The following is a 21231-nucleotide window of genomic DNA, read 5'->3' on the forward strand; positions in this document are numbered from 1 at the left end:
CAAACCCCTGACCTCGCAAAGCTGTGACTTCACGTATGTTTTGTGCTGCCAAGCACACTGATCCTGGGTCTTATGCAAGAAGAAGGAAGGAGCTGTGATGGCCGAGGTGCTCCAGTTCTCCAGGGAAGGTCTGGTGGTCACGCTGGCACCAGCGGCTGGACGTCATTGCAGAGGAGTGCTGCGCTGGGAGGCACAGACCATTTTAGATACAATACCTTTGGGTATGTTGGTGGGGTTTGGCTGTGCGATTGCATTTCTGCTCCTCTGTCACAGGTCCAAGGCTTTTGCGGCATCGCGCTCCCCTAATGAGGGACTCTGTGGGGACTACAGCCCCCTTGGATCCTGTCCCCTCCTGAGCCTGGTAAATCTACCCCGCTGGATCGCTGCCACGGTCTGGTGGTTTGGTCTCTTTGTCAGTTACAAAGTGCAGTCTCACAGAATGTGATTTGCCGCTGGCAGGCTTTTAAAATATGTGTTTGCTTTTGATTATATTTTTTTTTAAATTAATTTTCCAAGGATCAATGTGGTAATGCATATAAAAATTACAATATGTAAAACAAAGTATAAAAGCATACAAGGAATTCCAAACACATAACATACTGTGCCTTGGAGCTTATGAGATCCATACAGTGCTTATTGTATTATGGGAACGCTCTGACCCCGAGACCTGGCGGAAAGGCTTGTTAGAAGAGCAGGACTAAGCCATGTGCCTTATGAGCTGTAGGATGCCCAGAAGGAAAACCCTAGCCAATATAAAAGCAGAGCTGTTACAGCAGAACTTGGGCTGGTCTGTGGGATCTAGGGGGACTTTCAATGGCTTTGTACTAATTTCTGGAAAAGGATGTCTATTTTTTCTCCTGCAAATATTGTTCTCCCAGTAATTAACACTTACCATCATGTATTTCCAGCAAGACTCTCTGAATTTCCATTCCATCATGATTACTTTTTTTTTACAAGCGTAATTTCTTCTGTCAACTCCAGCAAGTGGGGACGTTGACGTGGTTAGGGAGGATGCACATCTTAGCCACTGTAACTGCCCATGTGCTCTGCAGGTTCCCAGCAGATGAGAGGCCAAGCACCAGAGCTGAACCCACCCTGAAAAGAGGGTTTGTCTTACGTTTGCCATAGGATAAAGCTCAGAGATGTCTACGGGTGCTCCACCAGGAAGGCAGCAACCCCAAGACCTCATTCATGGTGGGTGAGAGTCGCCAGCTGGTGCTGTGCCTTGAAACCCACCTTGAAATGTCCCTTTTGGCCAAGGCACAGGCAGGAGGTCCATCCTGGTGCAGGACACTGGAGGCTTCACCGTCGGCCATGCAGGACCTCAGCGAGTTCCCTGGGTCTGGCAGGCAGAGCCAAGCACGACAGGAGACTGCAGGCATGCTATCCATGCAAAAGCTATTCACAGCTTGGTAATGATATGTAATTGTTTGTATGCGGTCAGCTAAAAATTATTCTGATAGGTTCCACATTGCAGACACTTGGGAGAGGAACTGCTGTAGTCCTGTGGGTGATGCTGAAAATACACATTTCCATTTAATATTAAAGCTCAGTATTGCCTTTCTGAATTCCCACTCTCTGTGCACAAAATAACTTTATGTGTGTGGAAAAATTGAACCTGATTAGTTTATGAGATGATGGAAAGTGAAGGCTTTTAGAAGAACTATTGCATCTGTTTCTTTGCCTTATTTTTGTCCTGTGTTCTTTGTGATCTTAACAAGGCTGGAACTTCAGACACTTGTATTTTCTCTATAATTGAAATAATTTGAGGTCTTGTGCACAGATGGTGCAGAAAAAAACCCAAACAAACAGCAAAGATCAGAAAAAAGCTCAGCCGGTGTTGTGTAATAGGAGAAAAATGATAGTTCAAAATCTCCATAGTCTGACCTCTAATCACAAACACAAACCTGCTGTTATCGTGGTTGTATGGCCGGGTTTGGTATTGCTGCTCATCAGGGCTGGCTTCAGTACGTGACTTAATAGGCAAATAGGCATCTCCTACCTTAATGTACTTAGTTTTATTTTAAGTGTCATCTTCATGCCACGTTGCCTACATTTGTGATGTCTGCTGTAGAGTAATTATAACTTCTCTGCGTAGCATTTGCGTACCCTGAAGTTAAACCTTATTTCCATTTGAAAATACTTTTCATGCATGGAAATACATATAAACCAGAACTCATTCTCTCCTGGGAGGTTTTCGAAAGATACTTCAGGCAGCTCTGAGCACAAAATCTTACCCATGTGCGTCTCCTTGCCCTTTTTCTGTCCCTGCTCACGTTTGGCAAAGGTGACGGATGCTGCCGGCCGATGGGCTCTGGCTGCCCGGAGGAGCGGGGTCCTTCCAGGCGATGCTCGAGAAGAGAAGCTGCAAATCCAGCGATGGATCTGGCTATCCACGTGGTGGAAGACACAGAAAACAGAGGGAAAATAGAGATGTGAGGCTTTTTCCCATTTTATGCCAAAGTGATGTTTTCAGGCTGGAAAGTGGCTTTTCAGGTTGAGATGGTCTCAGTTAGGGAGAACCTCACCCCAGCTGGGCTCAGCACTATCTCTTGATGGGGTGCAATCTTGTCTTTATGCGAGCAGGGGTGGTGGGACCCCCAGCTCTGTGGCACGCTGGCTTGTCTCCAGCATCCCACACGAGTGCAAAGTCACTTGAGACCCGTCACAAATCAGTTGGGATAGGGCTGTGTCATCAGGTGGATTTTGTATGTCCCTGTCCTGCTTCCTACTCCCCTTCCTGGTGCCTTGATTAAACATTTTTTGGGGTTTTGTTTGTTGTTTTTTCTTGTTGGTATTTTTTTTGGTGGTTGTTTTGTGTTTTGGTTTTTGTTGTTGTTTGGTTTGTTTGGGGTTTTTTGCCTTTGTTTTGTTTGTTTATTGTTTTTTTATAAATTGACAGAGCTGCCCCGCACCGAAAGAGTTGCAATATTTTGGAGGGATATAATGAACTGTAAGCAAAGCAGAGTGCGGCTAAAACTGGAACATGAGCCTGCAAAGGGCTGTAACTATCTGGACGGCTGCTGTTGGGAAGAGGAGTCTGCATGGAGCTGGGGGGGGCCTGCAGAAATATTTCTCAGTCTTCTTTAAATTTAACTTTAAACCAAATGAAAAATATTCCTCTCACTTCTAGTCTTCCTTTTCCTTTCTTTCCCCATTACTCCAAATAAAACTTTCTTATTTTTTGGCTGGCAAGATTTTTTTTTTTTTTTTTTTTAATTTTGAAAGAGATTTTAATTGCTGGGGTTTTAGTTTCTGATTTTTTTTTTCTCTGTGAAAGAATTTGTTTTGTTTTTCTTTAATCTGTGTTCAAACTTTAGTGGTAACTTCTTATTTTGAAGGCTGTGATTATAGTGTGATTCCTTATTTTCTTTCTGGAATCCTTTCTCGGTTTATATAACTGACGTGACAGATCTTTCCTGCCTTACCATGTGTGATACTGAGGTTAAGTGTTTGTTGCTCACTTAATTAAATCCAATTGTTTACCTTCAATTGAGATCCAATTAATATGTTACAATAGCTGGTTCTGGACTTAATAGAACTGATCAAAACTTTTCAAAACTGCCCACACAATGTAAATCCCATCTGGAAGTTAGTTTTTGTTCTGACCTGGAATGAAAGCAAGTATGCACAAGCATTCTTGCAAACTGGAAATCCAAAATATGTTGTGGTTGCAAGTATTGGTGGAAAAGATACTGATCGTGTAACTTATATGTAGGCATTTGGTTCTCAACTCTGTTTTGCTTTGTAACTCATTCCATTTTGAATGCAGCATCCCAACAGGAGCCGTCTGACGGTGCCCCAGTGACAGGCATGGACACTGGGACAGCCAGTGTGCCAAAAGGAACCTAGATCAGGGAGTTTTCGAGTTCGGATCTGCCCCATTGCAAGAAGAGACATGATGAACAAGGGAAAAAGGACAGGACACTTTGTACTGTATCGTCCAGGAGCAACTGAAAATGCTATGGTACATCCTAGAAGTGCTTTTGTGTATGACACCAGATTTTGCATGTTGTGGGTGTGTTGTGGGTGAATGTAGAAGTAACAGAGGAAAAACATAAATGTGGAAACAGGAAACAAAATTCCCCAGCCCAACATGAGAGGTTGGGGTTTTGAAATGAATTCCCAGATTTTCCAGCATCGGGTTCCTGAGAGGAGAACGTGCGTTTCAGTCTCTCTGGGGGATGCATTTGCAAGCAGCTCAGCTTTTGAGAACACTGCTTGTAATAAAATATTTCTGATTAAAAGAATGTTGATGAAAGACTTCTGACCCATCTAAAAAGCTTTAAAGCTGTTTTCCTCTTCTCTCTGTTTCTGCTGACTTCAGGCATTAGTGCTGTCAACACTATTTAGGAATACCATTTTACAGTGTTCAGCATTGTTTCCTGATAAAGAAATAATGGCAGAAAAAACCAAAATACCCTGCTGACATGTTGAAGGCAGCTGGTCACTGCTGTGAGCAAGGTGACATTTGCAGATACCTGGGGTTTAGGCGTCTACAGTCCCTTGTTAGCAGTTTTTCGTCAACATATGGCATGTCTGCATGGCAAAACACAAGGAGTCATCAACCCAGCAGCACTCTGGGCTGCTAATACAACTATCATTTTTTTTTTTTTCTGCTACCGAAGTAACTCCTGTAGACATTTGGATCTAGCTGTGTTGTGCTTTCCAGAGGGGCTGTGAAAAGAGATCTCAAAATCCCAGCCCTCCTGTCACAGGTTGTGCTTCACCATTGAGCCACCTCCATCCAGCTTCATCCTGGAAAAAAGGGAGTGACTCACGTCCCCGCTCCGTGCCAGCCCATGCTGGAGGTGCATTAGCCAGTGCTGACCGACCATGAGTCACCGCAACACGGCCACTGCCTGCGACTTTCCATTCCTTGGCCCTGCTATTTTTGGGTCCAGTAATTACGAGGTGAGCTGTGAATCACCGGTGTCTCACTTTACGCCAGGAGGAAACCAGGCAAATTGTGCTAACGTGCTTGGCAGGAGGGATTCTTGTTCTCCAGTGTTTCATGGGTTTTGGCCTTTCTTGCTCCCCAGAGTGATGTGCTCACCCTTCCTCATGTGGAACTGTCACGCAGGATCTGAGCGATGGCCAGACGAACTTGGACTTGTGCAGCTTCCGGCCGGGTGTCCTCTTCTGGGCAGGAACTGATGCTTCAAAGGCCTGGAGGGGATTTCCAAGGGGTCCCAAAGGCTTCTATTGATTTGTTAATCCAGTCCACATAGGCAGGGTTTAGATTAGAAAATAGCATCAAATGGAGAACTCAGAAGAAGGCCAGACACCCATGTTGACATTGGCCTCTCTACAGCAGCTGATCTTGCAATGTGTCTGCCATTCAGAGGGACGATGGTGCCCTGAGGCTTGTTTTTCGCTGTTTGCTGTGATGTGCGGTACACGACTACATCTACATCAGAGCTCGCCAGTAGAGCCAGGGGGAAAGCGCTAACCCTTTTTGTAATGGCTTTGATGATGAGTCAAGAGAGGAACATGCAGGACTTTTCTGCTTCTTTATAAGGGATGGACCCTGTGACAGCAATAAACACGCCCTCAGCACCTAGAAGTATGTGCCTGGTGTTCTGCAGCGGTTAAATCCCATCCCTCTGCTTCACCACTTCGCTTCCCACCACCTGAGTGGGACAGATTCACCTGTAGCCTTGTTTTAATGCCCTGCAATTCCCATGCACATTTGTTTTTCTTGCACGTTCCTGCCTCTGCAAGTCCCTTCCCAGCTCAGCTTTACAGTTCAACATGCCTGTTAAAAACTGGTCTCCAAACACTTCCTCTCAGATACAAGAAAACCAAGGGCATATTTTTTGCACCCAGGAATCCCCAGGCTGGAAAGGAGTCTGCGGGGATTGTCAGGCTGTCGGAGAAGGAGCTGTAAACCTGCAGGAATTTGAAAAACCTACTTTAATTTAAGAGGAATGTCCTTTTGTTCCCAGATGGATGGGCCTTGCTCCAAAGGCATTCAGGTGCAGTAACTGTTACCAGATGGGCTGTGAAAAGCAACACAAACAGGTGGTGAGGACAACAACTGTAGACTTTAATTTCCTTATCAGCTTCTCCCGGTGCCTTACATACCCCCTTGAGAGCAGGAGGACGAGGGGAGCTGTCATATTTGTCTATGGCAAAAGGAATGATCGTCAAGGGGATATTTGCAACTGTATATAGCAGGTCAAGCCCTGGACTCTCAGTGGTGAGTTTGTCATCTAGGCCAAGGTGCTCAGTGATTAGCTTAAAATTTAATTCACTAGCACATGCATTTTTATAGATACTACGATCAATATATTTTAATGCATGCTGACGTGTATTAGCTCAGGTCCTCCCAGATATGACTACTGTCCTTCTACATAAGACAGTGGGACCACGCTGACATTGCCCACCTGGGGCTTTGCCCACTGTGCTTGGGTGCATTAAAAGCTGGGGCTGCAGGAACTTGAGGTGGTTTTGGTGGGACCCCACACACGCTGGAGCACTTGAAGAAGGACGAGTGCATGGTGATGGTTGCACCAGTCCTGCAGCTTGCACAGGGCTGTGTTACCCACATGTGTCTGTGCATTGATAGCTCCATCACTGCTGCTACAGTGGCATGTGCAACATGTGCTAAGAAAAGCCATTTCAATAGTCATCTCAGCACTGATGTTGCTCCAGTGACTGCAGGCACAGGCAGTAGTGATAAGTCTGACTCCAGATGTGTAGATGTACTGATTTATTGCTGGAAGAAATACAAACCAGGCACAAAACAATATGGTCACACGGTTTGGTGCTCACCACCTTGCTGGCTTGGCCAAGGCAGGGGGTGCTGGAGAGTGCACGACTGTTCTTCAGTCAACAATATCCAACGTGCTTATGCTCCAGCTTTCTCTGACTGGGTTTTTGCTTCCCAATTACAATACTATCTGTGTCTGTCTGACTGTATTTCCATGTCCTTGGTTTGCAAGCATACAAATGAAACTGGCCATCATGCTTGTCTCTTGTTCAGGCCCGTAACAGTCACGCTTCATTTCCACTGTTTGACACCTCTTTGTTCACAGTTCCCCATCTCTGCCTGAATTGACGCTTCTCGGTCTGGATGCAGGGAGGATAAGAAAACTTAGTCCTCATTTAAGCCAACTGGAGCTACATACAGAGAACAGCATTACCTTGGCTGTAGTCAAGCCCAGAGTAATAGCTGTTTCCTTGTGCTTTCCTTGCTCAAGAATGGACACATCTTCTCCCAGTAAAAGCTGGTGCAGGACTTATGTTCACCCCAGAGGGCTGTATTATGTCCCAGTGAGGGTGGTCTTTGGAAATTTGAAGTCAAGAAAACAGGGGTTCATGATTCTTTGCAGTCAGAAAAGGCTTCTAGGGTTGTCAGGAATGGGGAGATGTGTTTTGGGCTTTTTTGTTTCTTTTTAGAGATAAGGAAGCTGAGGCATGGGATAGCTTGAGGGAGCTGGTACAAGTCTTATTGTAGTTGAGCTGGGAAATAAATTATTTTGGTCAATGCACTTTCCACCTCCTTTTTACACTGGGACTAATGCAGCGTGGTTAAGGTGCGGTGTGGAAATTATGCAAGCCCTTCCTAAGCCCTTTGTATCTTGAAACCGTTGAGGTTTTTCACCCCATCACTGTGGCCTCTTAGCTTTCTAGCCTGTGACATCTCCCAATTGTATTTCCTAGATGATCAGCTGAACTCAGAAGAGAAGAAGAAAAGAAAGCAGAGAAGGAACAGGACTACCTTCAACAGCAGCCAGCTCCAGGCATTAGAGAGGGTCTTTGAGAGGACACACTACCCCGATGCCTTTGTACGGGAAGACCTTGCACGCAGAGTCAACCTCACTGAAGCCAGAGTTCAGGTAATTGCCACAGCTTGTATCCAGACAGGCCTCACCTTGGGTGGTCATGAGGCCATTCCATAACAGCAGTAGAAATTCCTGAGGTCTGTGTGTCACACTAGGGTCACAAAGCTTCTGGGTCATGCTGTATTGCGGTCCCAAGCGTGCCATGCCTTGAGGAGCACTGCCAGGTCTGATCTGCCACTGTACTTACCACCTGCCCAGTCAGATGTGTTCACAGAATGGTTTGGGTTGGAAGGGATCTTAAAGATCATCTAGTTCAAACCTCTCTGCCATGGGCAGGGACACCTTCCAGTAGATGAGGTTGCTCCAAGCTCCGTCCAACCTGGCCTTATTCATATGGTTCATTCAAGGCCAGGATGTCAGATGTTCTGTGCTCAGGCTGCTCACATTATCTTGAGCTGCTCAGCTCTTATCTTGCAAGCCTACACCCTCTGAAGGTCAAAGCAAACCATCTACAGCACTCGCAGGCCTGGCTGCCTACAGCACAGGACAGACCTGATCCCTCAGGGACCTCCCTGAGCCAGTTCCTTGCATGAGGGCTTTATCAGGGTGTACTTAAGAATTGTCTTGTCATTAGAGTTTCCAGTGATGGGCATGCCAAAGCAGCCTGCTTTTGCAGAGTCCTGTTGTGTCACAGCAGAGCTGGTTGTGATGGTTGTTGGGTCTGTGCGCTTCCCACCCCAGGTATGGTTCCAGAACCGGAGAGCCAAGTTTCGCCGGAACGAGAGGGCAATGCTGGCCAGCAAGAATGCTTCTCTGCTCAAATCCTACTCAGGGGACGTGACCGCCGTGGAGCAGCCCATAGTACCTCGCCCAGCTCCGAGACCCACTGACTATCTGTCCTGGGGTACCACCTCGCCTTACAGGTGAGTGAGTAACCCCTCTGGCATAGTACCGATCGGCCTGAGAGTGGTCCTCAGACAGTTCTGATGGGCTGCTTATATTCATGTGGGACAACTGGAGGATACAGCAGTTTGACCACCCCACTGGTTTTCATTACCTGTTCCCATCCCGTGCTACCTTGCTGCGAGACTTGCAAGGTGGGCTTTGTTCAGCATCATTCTGGCTTTCTGGCAGCCAGCTCCGTGGGAGGAAGCGACTTCTTCTTTGGTGTTTTCTCTCAGCAGTTCAGGAAGTTTGGAAAGAGAATCAAGTAGAAATACATGGAGAGAGAAGGAGTTGCACTTTCTTCCCTAATGCATCCAGTTTAAAGCAAGGAAACCTTTCCATGGGACACAGATCCAGGAGAGGTGATGGCAGAGCACTTGGTGAGGTTCAGCCACCACACAGTGGCCAGAAGAGGGAGTTCTGTGGCTGTCCTATAGCAGTTACTGGTTGGGATGCAAGGAAGGCCTGAGAATTCCCTCCCTTCATGCATGTTGCTCCCAATCCTTCCCTCAATGGTCAGCACTAAACTGGTGATCAATTTCTTTCTAGTTGCTAGAGCACAAGTGTGTGTGTGAACGAGCTCTGCCGTTGTGCTGTGGTTTGCCCCCAGTAAGTGTCCGTCTCCTGTGGCCAGCACTGCTTGAGGGGTGGCAGGAAAGAAGCGCAGATGTGGCAGCCTCAGTCTGCTCGAAGGATCTGGGATGTCCATGGATGTCACAGGCCTCCCTGTCCTCCTCTCTGTCATCCACAGCCCAGCAGGAACTGGGTGTGGACACAAGATCCACAGGATGTGTTGGTTTGTGGCTTGTAGGCAATTAAAAATGAGGTTGGTGGGTATTTTTTAGCACAGTGGCTTCATTGTTGGTCAGGACTGGGAGCCTTTGGCTCTATTTCTTCCTGTTCATCTGACTTGATCACAAGCAGCTGTCTCACTGGCTTCTGGGAGTCACACCAGACCCAGGACCTCTCTTCCTCAGTCACGTTGACTCCCTTCTTGCACCCCAAACATTTTTTGCACAGTTAGGTGTGCAAACATGTGGTTTCCCTGGTAGTTTGCTGCTTCATTGCCATGGGCTTCTCTTCATCCACCCTGTAGCTCTAGAATAAATCACAGGTTCACCTGCTCCAGCTACTGAATAGGATGCTTTAGATGACCACCAGTTTGGTCTTAGAGATGGCCCTTGTACTTTGGATTTTATCTGAGGACTGCTGTGTGGCAAAATCCCTCTTTTGAGGTTTAGGCTTTCTGACTGTGAAGTGCTTCTCGGTGATGCATCCTAGAGAGGAGTTTGGGTTAGTGAGTTTAGGGGAGAGAAGCACAGGTCCTTCTCTACCCCACTGAGTCTGCTTTGGTCACAGTACCAGATGCCTGCTTGAACGCTTGTGCCTTATTTCCGCCTCTAACACTTTTAAAAATAGATCGTCCCTCCCAAGATGTTGTTTACATGAAAGGCTTCCTAACGGCTTCTCGGAGAAGGCCCTGCAAAGGTAACTTCCAGGGGCACACTGGGAAGGGCTGTCTGGGGCAATGAGAAACCCAAGGCATCAGGGACCTGCAAATGAGGAAAGCAAGGGAGATGGTTTTCTCTTCCTGAGGTCCAGACCTGGCGAAGCCTTTCCACAGTGCGGAGATGCATTCTTACTGTGTTGATGTCTTCTCCTTGTCTTAAGCCCAGATGTTTCAGCAAAGACATGTGCAGCTTACAGCCATCACCAGTGGCTGACACACCAAACCAAGATGGACTGTCGCCCTCCCGTGGCCCCGCAGAGGCGTAGGAGGCATTGGCAGAGAAGCAGAAAAGCTGGTTGCCACAATGCGGGGCGATCAAGACACTCAGATGCTTTATGCTTCCCAGGCTTTCTAATCCTACAGGTCATCTCTTAGCAATTGTGATCATCTTAATGGGTACCTGGGCCAGGTTGTCACAGCCTCATTAAGGCTTGGAACTGAGTAGGGTTATTAAAGTACTGGACACTTGGTGAAAAACAGCTGTGCATAGGGTTTACGTGGCCCTCTGCCTGCTCTCCATCCCCCTGGCGCTGCCGTACCAGCCCCTGATGGATGGCTGGTCTGGGAGAGGGCTGAGAGCTACAGGGCCAGTGCTGGTTTTACTCTTAGATGTGGGTAAAGTTTTCAATCAGTATGTTTATTCTCCAAATATATTCAGCCACAGGTCAACCAAAGCTATTTGCAAATCTGTGTCACATAGATAGCCAAGTAGATACTATTATTTTTTTGAAGTTGAAATGTTTTGCTTAGACATTTTTTAGCATAGATTCCTAAGAAAACAAGACTCTCAGTCGCGCTGTCAGCTTGCACTTCCCACTCCAACAACCTTTGACTCCACGGGCCATTCAAAACCAGATTTGAAAGAAGGATTTTAGGTCTCAGAAACATTATGTTCCTCTGTGTTTCATGAAAGCAGGCAGCTGAGCAGAGGAAGGAGGCTGTCTTTGTGCCTGAATGGGGCAGAGCAGGGGGCAGCAGGGTGTCTTCAACCCTTATTAGACTCTGGAGAATCTCTGGACCAAACCCTCAAGCCATACCAGTGTTTGGAAGCAGCCTTCTTGGGTGCTGTTCATTTAGATTTTTGGTTTAGTGGAGATTTCACTGGGCAACAGAAATTTTTCCCACACCTCTGGGGAGCTGAGAGCAGGAGGCTCCCTGGAGTTTTAGACTGGACTTGGGCAGCAGTTATACATGGGTTTTGAATGGGAACAGTTTATACCTGAGACTGAAAATTCCTGTTTTATCTAATCTAGAGCATCCTTGAGGCTCTTCTTGTTTCTTCCAGCACAGAAACCTGGGAGAGATGCATGCTGTGGAACTGGGTGGCAATGGCTGCTTGTGAAACTGCGATGCCTCTGCAGGCAGCACTGAGCTTCTCACATTGCTGCTGACTTATGGCAGGGTAGAGGATAATGTCACCAACCCAGGCACAGAGAGGGAACTGAGGGGGATGTGTGACCGGCTGGGGAAAGCCCCAGGCACACCAATCCGTCCTGTCCTGGACCCCTGTGAAATGCAGCCGGTGCACCCCAAGCTGGGCAGAGTCCAACACCCCTGAACCACAGGGAGCTCCACAGCTCTTCCTCATCAGCTCATTTGCTCGGGGCTGCCATGGCTTTCTTATCTGAAGGGCTTTGGCTTCTTCCAAAAGAATAAATTAAAAAAATGATAAGTCTGTATTTTTAAGGATATATCTGTATTTTGATGTGTGTATTTTAATGTCCATCATCCATATCCTTCCAGTTGCTGTTAGAGACTCTCAAAGTGTCCTGAATGTTTGCTCTCCTGGGGAGAGTTTTTGGTGTTTTTCCCTGGATGGGTGTAAGCAGCCGTATATCTGTGAGTGTTACCTGTAATTTCTGTGGGTGTAAGCTGCCTTATTTCCACTAGTGCTGATGTTCCTTTCTGAAGAAGTTATTTTTTTTCCTGATTTTAAAGTGAGAAATAGGATTTCTTTGGCCTGGAATGGTAGCTACTAGTGTTGCCTGATCTGGATCTCGTGGATGCTGAGGATTCAGAGAGCACTGAATTGCATTTAAATTCCTGGCAGGTCAGCTCTGCCCTGCAAAGTCAGAGATGATACCACCAGCACTTTGGGGCAAGCACGCACATCCACTGCCTGGATCTGGGCATACAGCAAACACCCACATCCCTCAAGGGAGGTTTGCTGTTGCAAAGGCTCTTCCAGTTGTGGACATCAGTGCTGTAAAATAAAAGAAAATTAAAAAGCAGAAAAAGCAAGCTATCTGCTTTCTTGGGCTATGGGTGGAGGAGAGTGTTTCCCAGAGCCTCAGGCAGATGGAAGGGGTCAGCACCAGACCCGACTTGCCTCCAGAAGAGCATTCATGTTTTCGTCCTGAACACGATGGCTGCATTAAATGGACGTCTCTAGTTCACTCCTTGTTTTTCAACTGTGTTTTATCTGTGGACCTATGTATAGGAAATGCAATACGTCAGATAGTTGGCTGGCTTTTGGAGCAGGGGGTGCTTTTCACAGAACCTGGGATACATGCGTTAAGCAAGTTTTCTGTGGTCTGGAAAGCAGATTTGCAAATTTTTGGTAGGATAAGAAAGGACTTGGAGATCTTTGTTCAGCCTCTGTTGCCAAAAGTAGTGTTTTTCACGAATAAAGACATGATTTGAAGGGAGAAAAAAAGTATTTTTTTTTCCCTTCAACCTTTAAGGCATGCTCTATATGATCAGCTGAAGTTTTGAGGCAAAATAGTGTAGAAATTTTCATTCCAAAAGGCTGAAACCAAAAAGCATCATAATTGTTGAAATGGGTTTTTCCCAGTCTTTCCTTAATGTAACGTGTTTCAGAAGTGACGTGAGTTCACAAGCAATAAAACCAGCAACTACTCTCATCAAAAAGACATTGCTTCCAGTGGAAATACTGTAAAGAACAGTGGTTTAAGTGGTAGGCTGGTCAGCTGGATCTCATTGCGAACCTTTTGGGTTAGGAAATGGAAATTTTCCTATTGACTTCAACCAGCTTTGGTGTTTGCTATCTCTGGGTAAGTGAACTGCAGCGGAGAGATTTACAGAGATGTAAAATAGAGAGTGGTGGTAATTCGCTGCTCACGTAAGAAATACATCCCCCAGGTATGGAAACCCCAGGGTTTAACCTCACTGCGGTGTGCGTCTGCTCTCTGCGTGGTGTGAAGACCACATCTGACGCGATGTTTCTCTCTTTCCATCCCACAGTGCCATGGCCACCTACTCCGCCACGTGTACCAACGCCAGCCCGGCGCAGGGCATGAATATGGCCAACAGTATTGCCAACCTGAGACTGAAGGCAAAGGAATATAGTTTACAGAGGAATCAAGTGCCCACAGTCAATTAATGACTGGAGGCACCTGCCTTGCAGAAGGAGAAAATACAACAGCACCCGTCCTGCTTCGCAACTTGTTTGTGCTGAAAGAAAGAAAAAAAAGAAAAAAAAAAAAAAAAAAGGGGAGAAAAAAAGAAGAAAAAAGCCAACCCTAACCCAGAACTGAACGTGGGAACCAAAGTGGGAGCAAACTGAACCGCTCATGAGTGACAAGGTTCCTCCTTCCTTTTGGGATAATGCCACCATTTTTTTTTTCTTGTTATTGTCAGGTTTATTGCTTCTGCTCAATATACTACGAGCTTCTTCAGTAAAGGACAGTCTCACCCTTGTTGGTTTCCATTTTTATATGGGACTGCAGAAAGAAACCTCTGCTGATTTCAGCCCATGGACATGTCCCACCTGCCATCCTGCTGAGATGCAAAGCTTGCTCATCTCCCCCCCTGCCCCAGTTCACTTTAGAAGAAGAAGTTGTTTGGTCACTGCTTTCCCTTGTATCCACCCGACCTTTCGTCCTTCTAGGCCCTCATTCCATAGAGGCAGCGCTGTGACCATTAGTCTGTGAGAAGCCCGTTAGCGTAATGAGATGGGGTCATCCTGCCTGGGATGCCTGGACCAGTTCAATATCTGAGGAAGACCTTGGGCTTCACAGCACTTTAATGCTTTCTTGAGTATTCCTGGCGCTGCTGCCTCAAAAAGCCAAAGAAGAGAGAAAAGCCAGTGTGGGGGTGTGAGCAGGGCAGACACGGTGAGAGGGATCGCTCTGTAGTGTTAAGAATAGGACTGTTAGGACACTTCTTTCTATGCCTTACAGTTTGCGCCACAGGGAAAGGCATTGTCCAGATGCATTTGTTTTATATATACTGTATATATTTATATATATAAGATATACATGCAAGCTTGGTTGGTGTTTTTTATTAAACAAAATAAAATCCTTTGAAAATGTTTGGGATGTTTGTGCTACCTCCAGAATCCTGGAGCCGTGCATTGAAATTCCAGCTGCAGCCTCTCTGACCCACGTCTGAAGTCTTCCTGGTGGCCTCAGGGAGCACTGGAAAGGACCGGCTCACGTCTTCCCGTGAGAAACCCCAAAGAAGGGGAGCTGGGGGGAGCCATGCTCCTTTGCAGATTTTCCCCATGGGCATTTGCATGTTCATAGAGGAAGATGAGGATCTGCTCTCCAGTCAGATAGGTTTGTGTGGCTCTTGGGAACATGCAAAGACATCCCTGTGGCAAGCGTCTGCCAGCCCCTCTGAGGACAGGTGGTGTCTTGTCAGGGAGCATCGCACATGAAAACTTCCCCCAGTTCCCATAACGTTGCCCAGTGAGATGTGTCCTGTAGCCTTAACCTGTCCTCTGCTTTCCCTACCTGCTGTCCTCACTCCTCTGGGGTCTGGAGAGCTAATTAGGATCTAATTTCCTTCTCTCCATGATGAGTAGAGGAGTTGCAACCCAGGAGAAGTTTCTTCCATGCAAGCGTACTGAAGAAATTAGGATCTTTTTTGTTGCTGGTGATGCCTGTGTCTCTCAAATTTGGGCAGAAGAGGAGGTTTATTTATGGCAAATAGCACTTATACAGGGGACCTGCCCCTAAGCAAGTGTGACTTTGCTGTGGAGTAGTCCCATTGAAGGCAGCAGAGCATGGTCCAGGCTGGACCATAAGGGAAGGAGAATGAAGCTCAGTCATATGGCTTAGGTTTCCATCTGCATGTTTGCTACAGACAGGCTGGGCATATGTAGATGTCTGACAGTGGGCTTTGGTAGTCTAAAATAGGATGTTGCAGGAGATGAGAAATAAATCTCTTTAAAGTGAAGATGAAAATTAAACTGGCGGAAGATGAATGGAAATCCAGCCAAAGTATTTGAGCTAACACTGGGGAAAAAAGCCCCAAATCCAAACTTGTGTTAAGTTGTGCTGGTGATTGGGTGTGTTGCTGCTGGAACTTTTTTCTCCCTGTATGAATATTTTGAGAAAAAAATACATCTAATTGTGATCAAGACAAAAAGTTAAAAATCGTATCTTATGCTTCCAGACAGAACATCAGCCGGAGAAGTGAGGCTGGACAACATTGCATTTAAAAAAAATCCATGATGTTCTGTTTGATCCCTTTTTTAGGCCTTATGTAATCTGGAGAAGCTAACATCTCTAAACCAAAATATTTCCACCATGAGTAGTGTTTTTCCAGCTCCTAGAGCAAAGCGATCATGTTGGAAATCTCAGCCCTCACTTAGAAGCTCACTCTTGGTTCCTGTGCCTACACAAACAAAGAAGGTATTGAAGAACATGTCCTGCACCATCAGAAAGGAAAAGGACCCCGTGCAATGTAATATTACGCAGAGGTTGAACCGGTTGTTGAGTGTCTGAGCCTGGTGCTCGCCTTCCTCCTTGCCTTGCTGCCCTTCTCTGCCATCCACCACCATCCCAGCAGTGACAGCAGCCTGGACCTCCTCCTCTGTGGTGGCCTGAGGCTGCCCAAGTGTCCACTTTGGAGGTTTCAGCTGTTTCCTTCAGCATGTTGGTGGCCTGTGGCTTTCCCCTACTCTTTGCTCAGCTTTTCTGCAGTAGAGAAGTCACCTTGAACAGCGTTCTTGCACATGTGTGTGCAAGCACCTGTTTCTAAAGTTAGCAAGGAGGCAGTTCAGAGAGCATGAACCTTCTGGTACCCTATTATCCATCTATGGACCATCCGCACCCCCATGCTGTGATGTTTACATGAAGGGGCTCACATAGGTGCCTGTGCAAACCCTTGTTCGCCCTCCTCCCTTTATTTATGTGAGGAATTGCATTGACTTGCATAGTGGGGCTGATCCTGCGGGAAGGTTCTCTAACCTTTTTCACTTCCAGTTTTAGTTGGGTCTTGCCTTGTGTTGGGCGGTTTGGTTGGGGATGCCATCACAGGTGACTGAGCTGTTGTGAGCCCAGGTGAGACCTTTACATCACCTTCAAGCTGGGCAACATTAAGACGTAAACCAGAGCATCCAAGATACTATTGCTTCGTTTACATGGATTCACTAAACAGAGTCCAGCTGGAGGAATGAACAGGTTTTGTTGTTTGTTTCTTGATTGCTGATGACCTCAGCCAACAGGCAGTGTCCAGTTGTCTATCCAGCCAAAGCAAAATATGATCTTGTATGTTTAATCTGTATTTTGTTGAACCATGTGAATATATTTGCAAATTAAGGGCCTTACCCTGAAAGCATGGAGTTCCACAGGGTTTTAGTAGACTTTCGGTCGCAGCTCTTAGGAAGTTGCCATGGCTACCCCAGTCATCACTGAGTTTGGGTACCATTCAGGGGAGGAAATGGTCTGTCTTGAGGCACATTCCTCTCACCTGTTCTGTACGAACACTGTTTTCTCAGTCCTCCCCTTCCTCCATGCAGAAGTAGGTGGCTGAATCCCTCTGAGTGGGATGTTTGAGCACAACAGGGATGGATGATTGATGAGGCTGGTGGAGCTTGACACATGAAGCCACGGGAGGGATTTCCAGATGGAAATGTATCCTGTAAATGGTCTCTTGCTTTGTGATGTAAAATGTACAGTGTTTGCACTAGAATAGAAATGATCATTTTCAATAAAAGGGGGGAAAGACTCCCCAGTCCTTTCTATAAGTTGCTACTTATGTGTCGTGTGTACTGCCCTGAGGTGTTGGCTGGGGCTGGGAACACACTGGGAACACACCTTGGGCTGGGAAACAAGTGGGCTGGGGCCAGTGGAGCAGGGCTCGGGGCTGCCTGCCCAGCGGGCTTATCCTGGGGACACCATGCAGCCGATCAGGGGACCACAGAGAGACGACAGCAGCGATGGGGATCCCTCTGCAGTGTGCACAGTGCGAGCCAGCTGGTGAGGTAGGCAGAGATGGGCACCGTGTCCAGACCCTGCCTGAACCACAGGATCCTTCTGGCAACACAGGCAGCTGTGAATGAGTTCAGCAGGAGCGTAAGGTGGGAAGCATCCACAAAGGCTTCTCCTAAAAGAGACGGTTTTTGGGAAGACATGAGACACACAGCTCCCTCCACCTCACCGGGCTGCTGAGACACCATCATGGGGACTGAAAGTGGAGCAGAAGTAGTGCAGGAGGAGCTGGGCATCCCTGGGTGGGTGCTGGGGGTGGGTGACCAGGAGGGAAAGCCACGAATTAGGAGAGGAAAGGGGTTGAGTCCCACCACCTGTGCAGGGAGCAGAAAGACATGGACTCAGGAGGGAAAACACTTCACTGCAAAGCGAGGGAGATGGTCAGAAGGAGCTCAGAGGCTAATGAGGGCTAGTTAGTGCAGTAGGCTATTAAAGGAGTGGGGTGGGTGCTGCAGGAGGGATTTTGTCAAGAGGTGACACCAGGCTGGGCTGGTGAGTTGTGCTTCAGAGAGTAGGTCTCTGCTGGGAGCTGTTGTTGGGGATGAGGTGAGGTGGGGAAGGAGAAGACATGTTGGGCAGCTGGTGTCTTTCTGTGGCTTCCCTTCTTCGTTTCTAAGTGATTCATTGAGATTTGAGTCAAGTGTTGGGAATCCTGAGTGTGTCTGGGTTGGCCTCCTGTTTCCCCTCCTGACTTGGCTTTTGACTCTCCATGGGCAGTGTGTGTTTGGTTTGTTAACCAGGCTAATTACAAGGGGCAGATAATGTTTGGCATCACAGCCAACAGAGAGACCCTGTTAAGGGGAACTGAGTATCTCTGCAAAGCCCTTAGCGGTCAGCCAAGTTTACATTCCTTGCAGAGCTGATTGTTCACCTCTCTGAAGCTGAAATAATAATAATAATATCAGCCTCTTACTTATTATTTCTTGGTTGCCAAAAGAAGTAGAATTGCAAATAATGTAGCTTCCAAGTTGTTTTTGAGACCAGAGTGGTTTGGACTGAGTTGAAACAAGCCTCAGATATCCATCCAGACCTGCAGCTGGCTCATCTGAGCTCCCTTTGGGCAAATGTCTGTCTCCCCACCTGACACTGCTGTGCTGTGGCTCCTCACCTGATGGCTGCCAGTCACCAATGAACCAAGAGCTACTACCGCATGGTGCTCTAGCTCCCAGTTTGGCCTGGATTTCCCAGCAAGACCAGTAAAAGCTATGGCAGAAGCGGTGTATGGCAGCCTCTCTGTACACAGCCACCTCAGCAGAGTTCTGCTCAGTGGAATCCCCCTGAGTCGGGGGAACCCCAAGCAGGGTTGTTGCACCATCTGACAACCAGGTGTTGATTTTTAAATGAAGTTGAAAAGTAAGGGACTGTCCTCTATCAAGGTGAGGCCAGGAGATGGCTGGGCCTTGCCCTGTACTCCCCTGCAACCTCACAGCCCATGTGCTGAGGTCCCATGGGCGATGTTGAGATGGGGCCCTGGGGTCTCCAGCTGTGAAGATGAAGCTCAAATGACTGAGGCAGGAGGGGTTGACATCTCCATGTCACAGAAGGGAGACACGTGGTGGGAGTTAACAGCGGGCTGAAGGATGACAAATGGCAACCAGCAACTTATAATGTCTCATCTTTTTTTTCTTTTTTTTTTTTTTTTAATAACTCTTTTTAAGATTGGAGTTACTCTTTCCAGCGTCTTGGCCAAATTCTGCTGTCTGCCTAGCTGGAGTCCCTCGGCAGCCTTGGACAGACACTGTTTTCCTTCGCTTCCTGCCTCTGCCTGACCGAACGATGCCAGATGTTGTCTCACAACTGCTGCTTTCCAGTCCAAAGGTGGTTCCAGCATGGGGCTGGGTGGAGCCCTCTCCTTGCAAATGGGAGGTGCTAAAATTAGCCACGCTGTAAACACATCTTGGGATACCACAGTGTACCCCATTTTGGTAGTCAGGCTGCACCTGAGCTGGGTGGCGAGGCTGGTCCCACATGCCCAAAAAGCAGCTGCATGCAACGGGGATGAGCACTCCTCCATGGCCAACCTCAGTGAGCAGAGGAGGTGGTAAGGCTTCTCCAAGGTGAGTGTGGGACATGTGGGTTTCCCACAGCTCCCTCCTCCCACCATAGGGCTGGCATGGTGGGTGGTCCCAGTAAAGCCCATCACTGGACAGGAAAGGTCACAGCATGCTTCTGAGGTGGGTCCTCATAATGCTGCTGAGGTAACAGGGTAGCTCTCCTTCCAGCAGATGTGCAGATTTAGGACTGGCTTGGTAACATGTGTGGACTATGGTCAAACTAGAGATGAAGGCAGGATTAATTTAATGGCATGTAGCTCTATGAAAAGCCTTGGCTGGCGGAAAAACAAATGCAGCTCCAGAGTATGCTTCATTCCATGCTATGAGGGGTGTTAAGACAGCTGTGTCCTCCTCCACACAGGAGAGCGAGCTCAGGTGAAGAGCTATCCTGCCTGGGATGTGCAGCTTGGTGTGGACCACAAAGGTGTGTGTTTGACCAGGAGGATGAACCAGGTCCATGACACAGTGGAAGGAGGTGACTGCCATGGCAGATGCTTTGCCTGTGTGACTTCACCTCACAAAACTGCCTGGCTGTTGTAGCGGTATAGGTAGAAACAGTTTCTGGAGGAGCTGTGCTGGGGAGTTCTCAGTGGATGTGTGGGTTGACATGGCTGAGCTGAGCCTGGTCCTGCTGTAAATCTGAGAACTGAGCTTCTTCCAAGCCAGTCCCATCATTATCTCCTGTGCTTCAGCAACAAGACACAAGTCTTGTAGATATGGGACCCTTGGGGAATAGGGCTGTCTTGAAAGAGAACTGACGAGGCACAAGGAGATAGCCAAGCTCCCCACTCCTCTGGCTTGGGAGGGCTGAACGGGACAAGGAGCCAGGGAGCTCTGCCATGTGCCCTCTCCTGCTATTGCCTCCCATCAGAGAAGCAGCCTCTTGTGGGAAGCTTCAGCCCATCCTCAGAGGGGTGGGACAGCAGCACTTCCCTGGGCTGGCTGAGGGACAAAGACCATATTAAGTCCTTATCTGGAAGGCAAGTGCAGATCTCCAGACTGGCAGAAGATTTATCGCTGTGGCCGAAGGCTGTATCTAAAGCCGGTTGAAAAATTGAGTTTCGTTTCCTGCGGCAGCTTCCAAGACTTTGCATATTTGACTTCATCCCAAATCAGGCTGAGGAGTGGAAATCTCTAAAAATACTGTAAGGAAAATGCAGATATGTACAGGCATGGCAGGAGCACTGACATGATAGATTTTCCAGCCTTATTGAAGTGGAACATGTTGAGCACTTGGAAAACAAGCTCCAGGAAAACTGTTGCATTTCTGCTACGTCTGTCTTTGTGACGTGAGTGAAATGTCTAAGCAGGACACTTCACATTCTGAGCTTGCCGGGACATAGGCTGTTTTCTCTAACACCTCTGCCATGGGCTAGCTCTAGGTGTCTCCTCCAGCTGTCCAATGAGCCCTGTGGTCAACCTGGGTGGCAGGATCTTGCCCATCATCTCTACAATAACTTCATGCACAAACAAAACTGCATTGCAGGTTTGGAGGACAACCTGGATGCCTGCTCCTTCCCTATCAGCGAGCTCATTTAAGGCCGTGAAGGTCCCATGATGCCATCCAGGTTGGGCAGAAAGAGCAGAATCCCAGGAGAACAGGCTGCCCAAGATCACAGGGACCAGGGCTGGGAGTTATGATGACGAACTTCTTGGTTGTTTGAGCAACGCCTGATGGTTGAATTGTTTCCCTTTGGAAGCTGTTTGTCCAGGTGGGGTTTCATGGATGGAATGCAAATGTCCAGGAAGGT

At 47.6% G+C, this 21231-nt stretch overlaps 1 protein-coding gene across 1 annotated transcript in view; it reads left to right on the forward strand.

The window, feature by feature from the left end:
* The window catches only part of PRRX1 (paired related homeobox 1), a 42521-nt gene extending 25339 nt beyond the window's left edge, over positions 1-17182 (forward strand). The window contains exons 2-4 of the mRNA XM_005498851.2: positions 7669-7844; positions 8532-8713; positions 13450-17182. Of these exons, the coding sequence (XP_005498908.2) occupies positions 7669-7844; positions 8532-8713; positions 13450-13588 (497 nt within the window). The 3' untranslated portion in view covers positions 13589-17182. The remainder of the gene's footprint in view (positions 1-7668; positions 7845-8531; positions 8714-13449) is intronic.
* The last annotated feature ends 4049 nt before the right edge of the window (positions 17183-21231 follow it).

This window comes from Columba livia, chromosome 8 (assembly GCF_036013475.1).
Source record: "Columba livia isolate bColLiv1 breed racing homer chromosome 8, bColLiv1.pat.W.v2, whole genome shotgun sequence".
Taxonomy (NCBI): Eukaryota; Metazoa; Chordata; class Aves; order Columbiformes; family Columbidae; genus Columba; species Columba livia.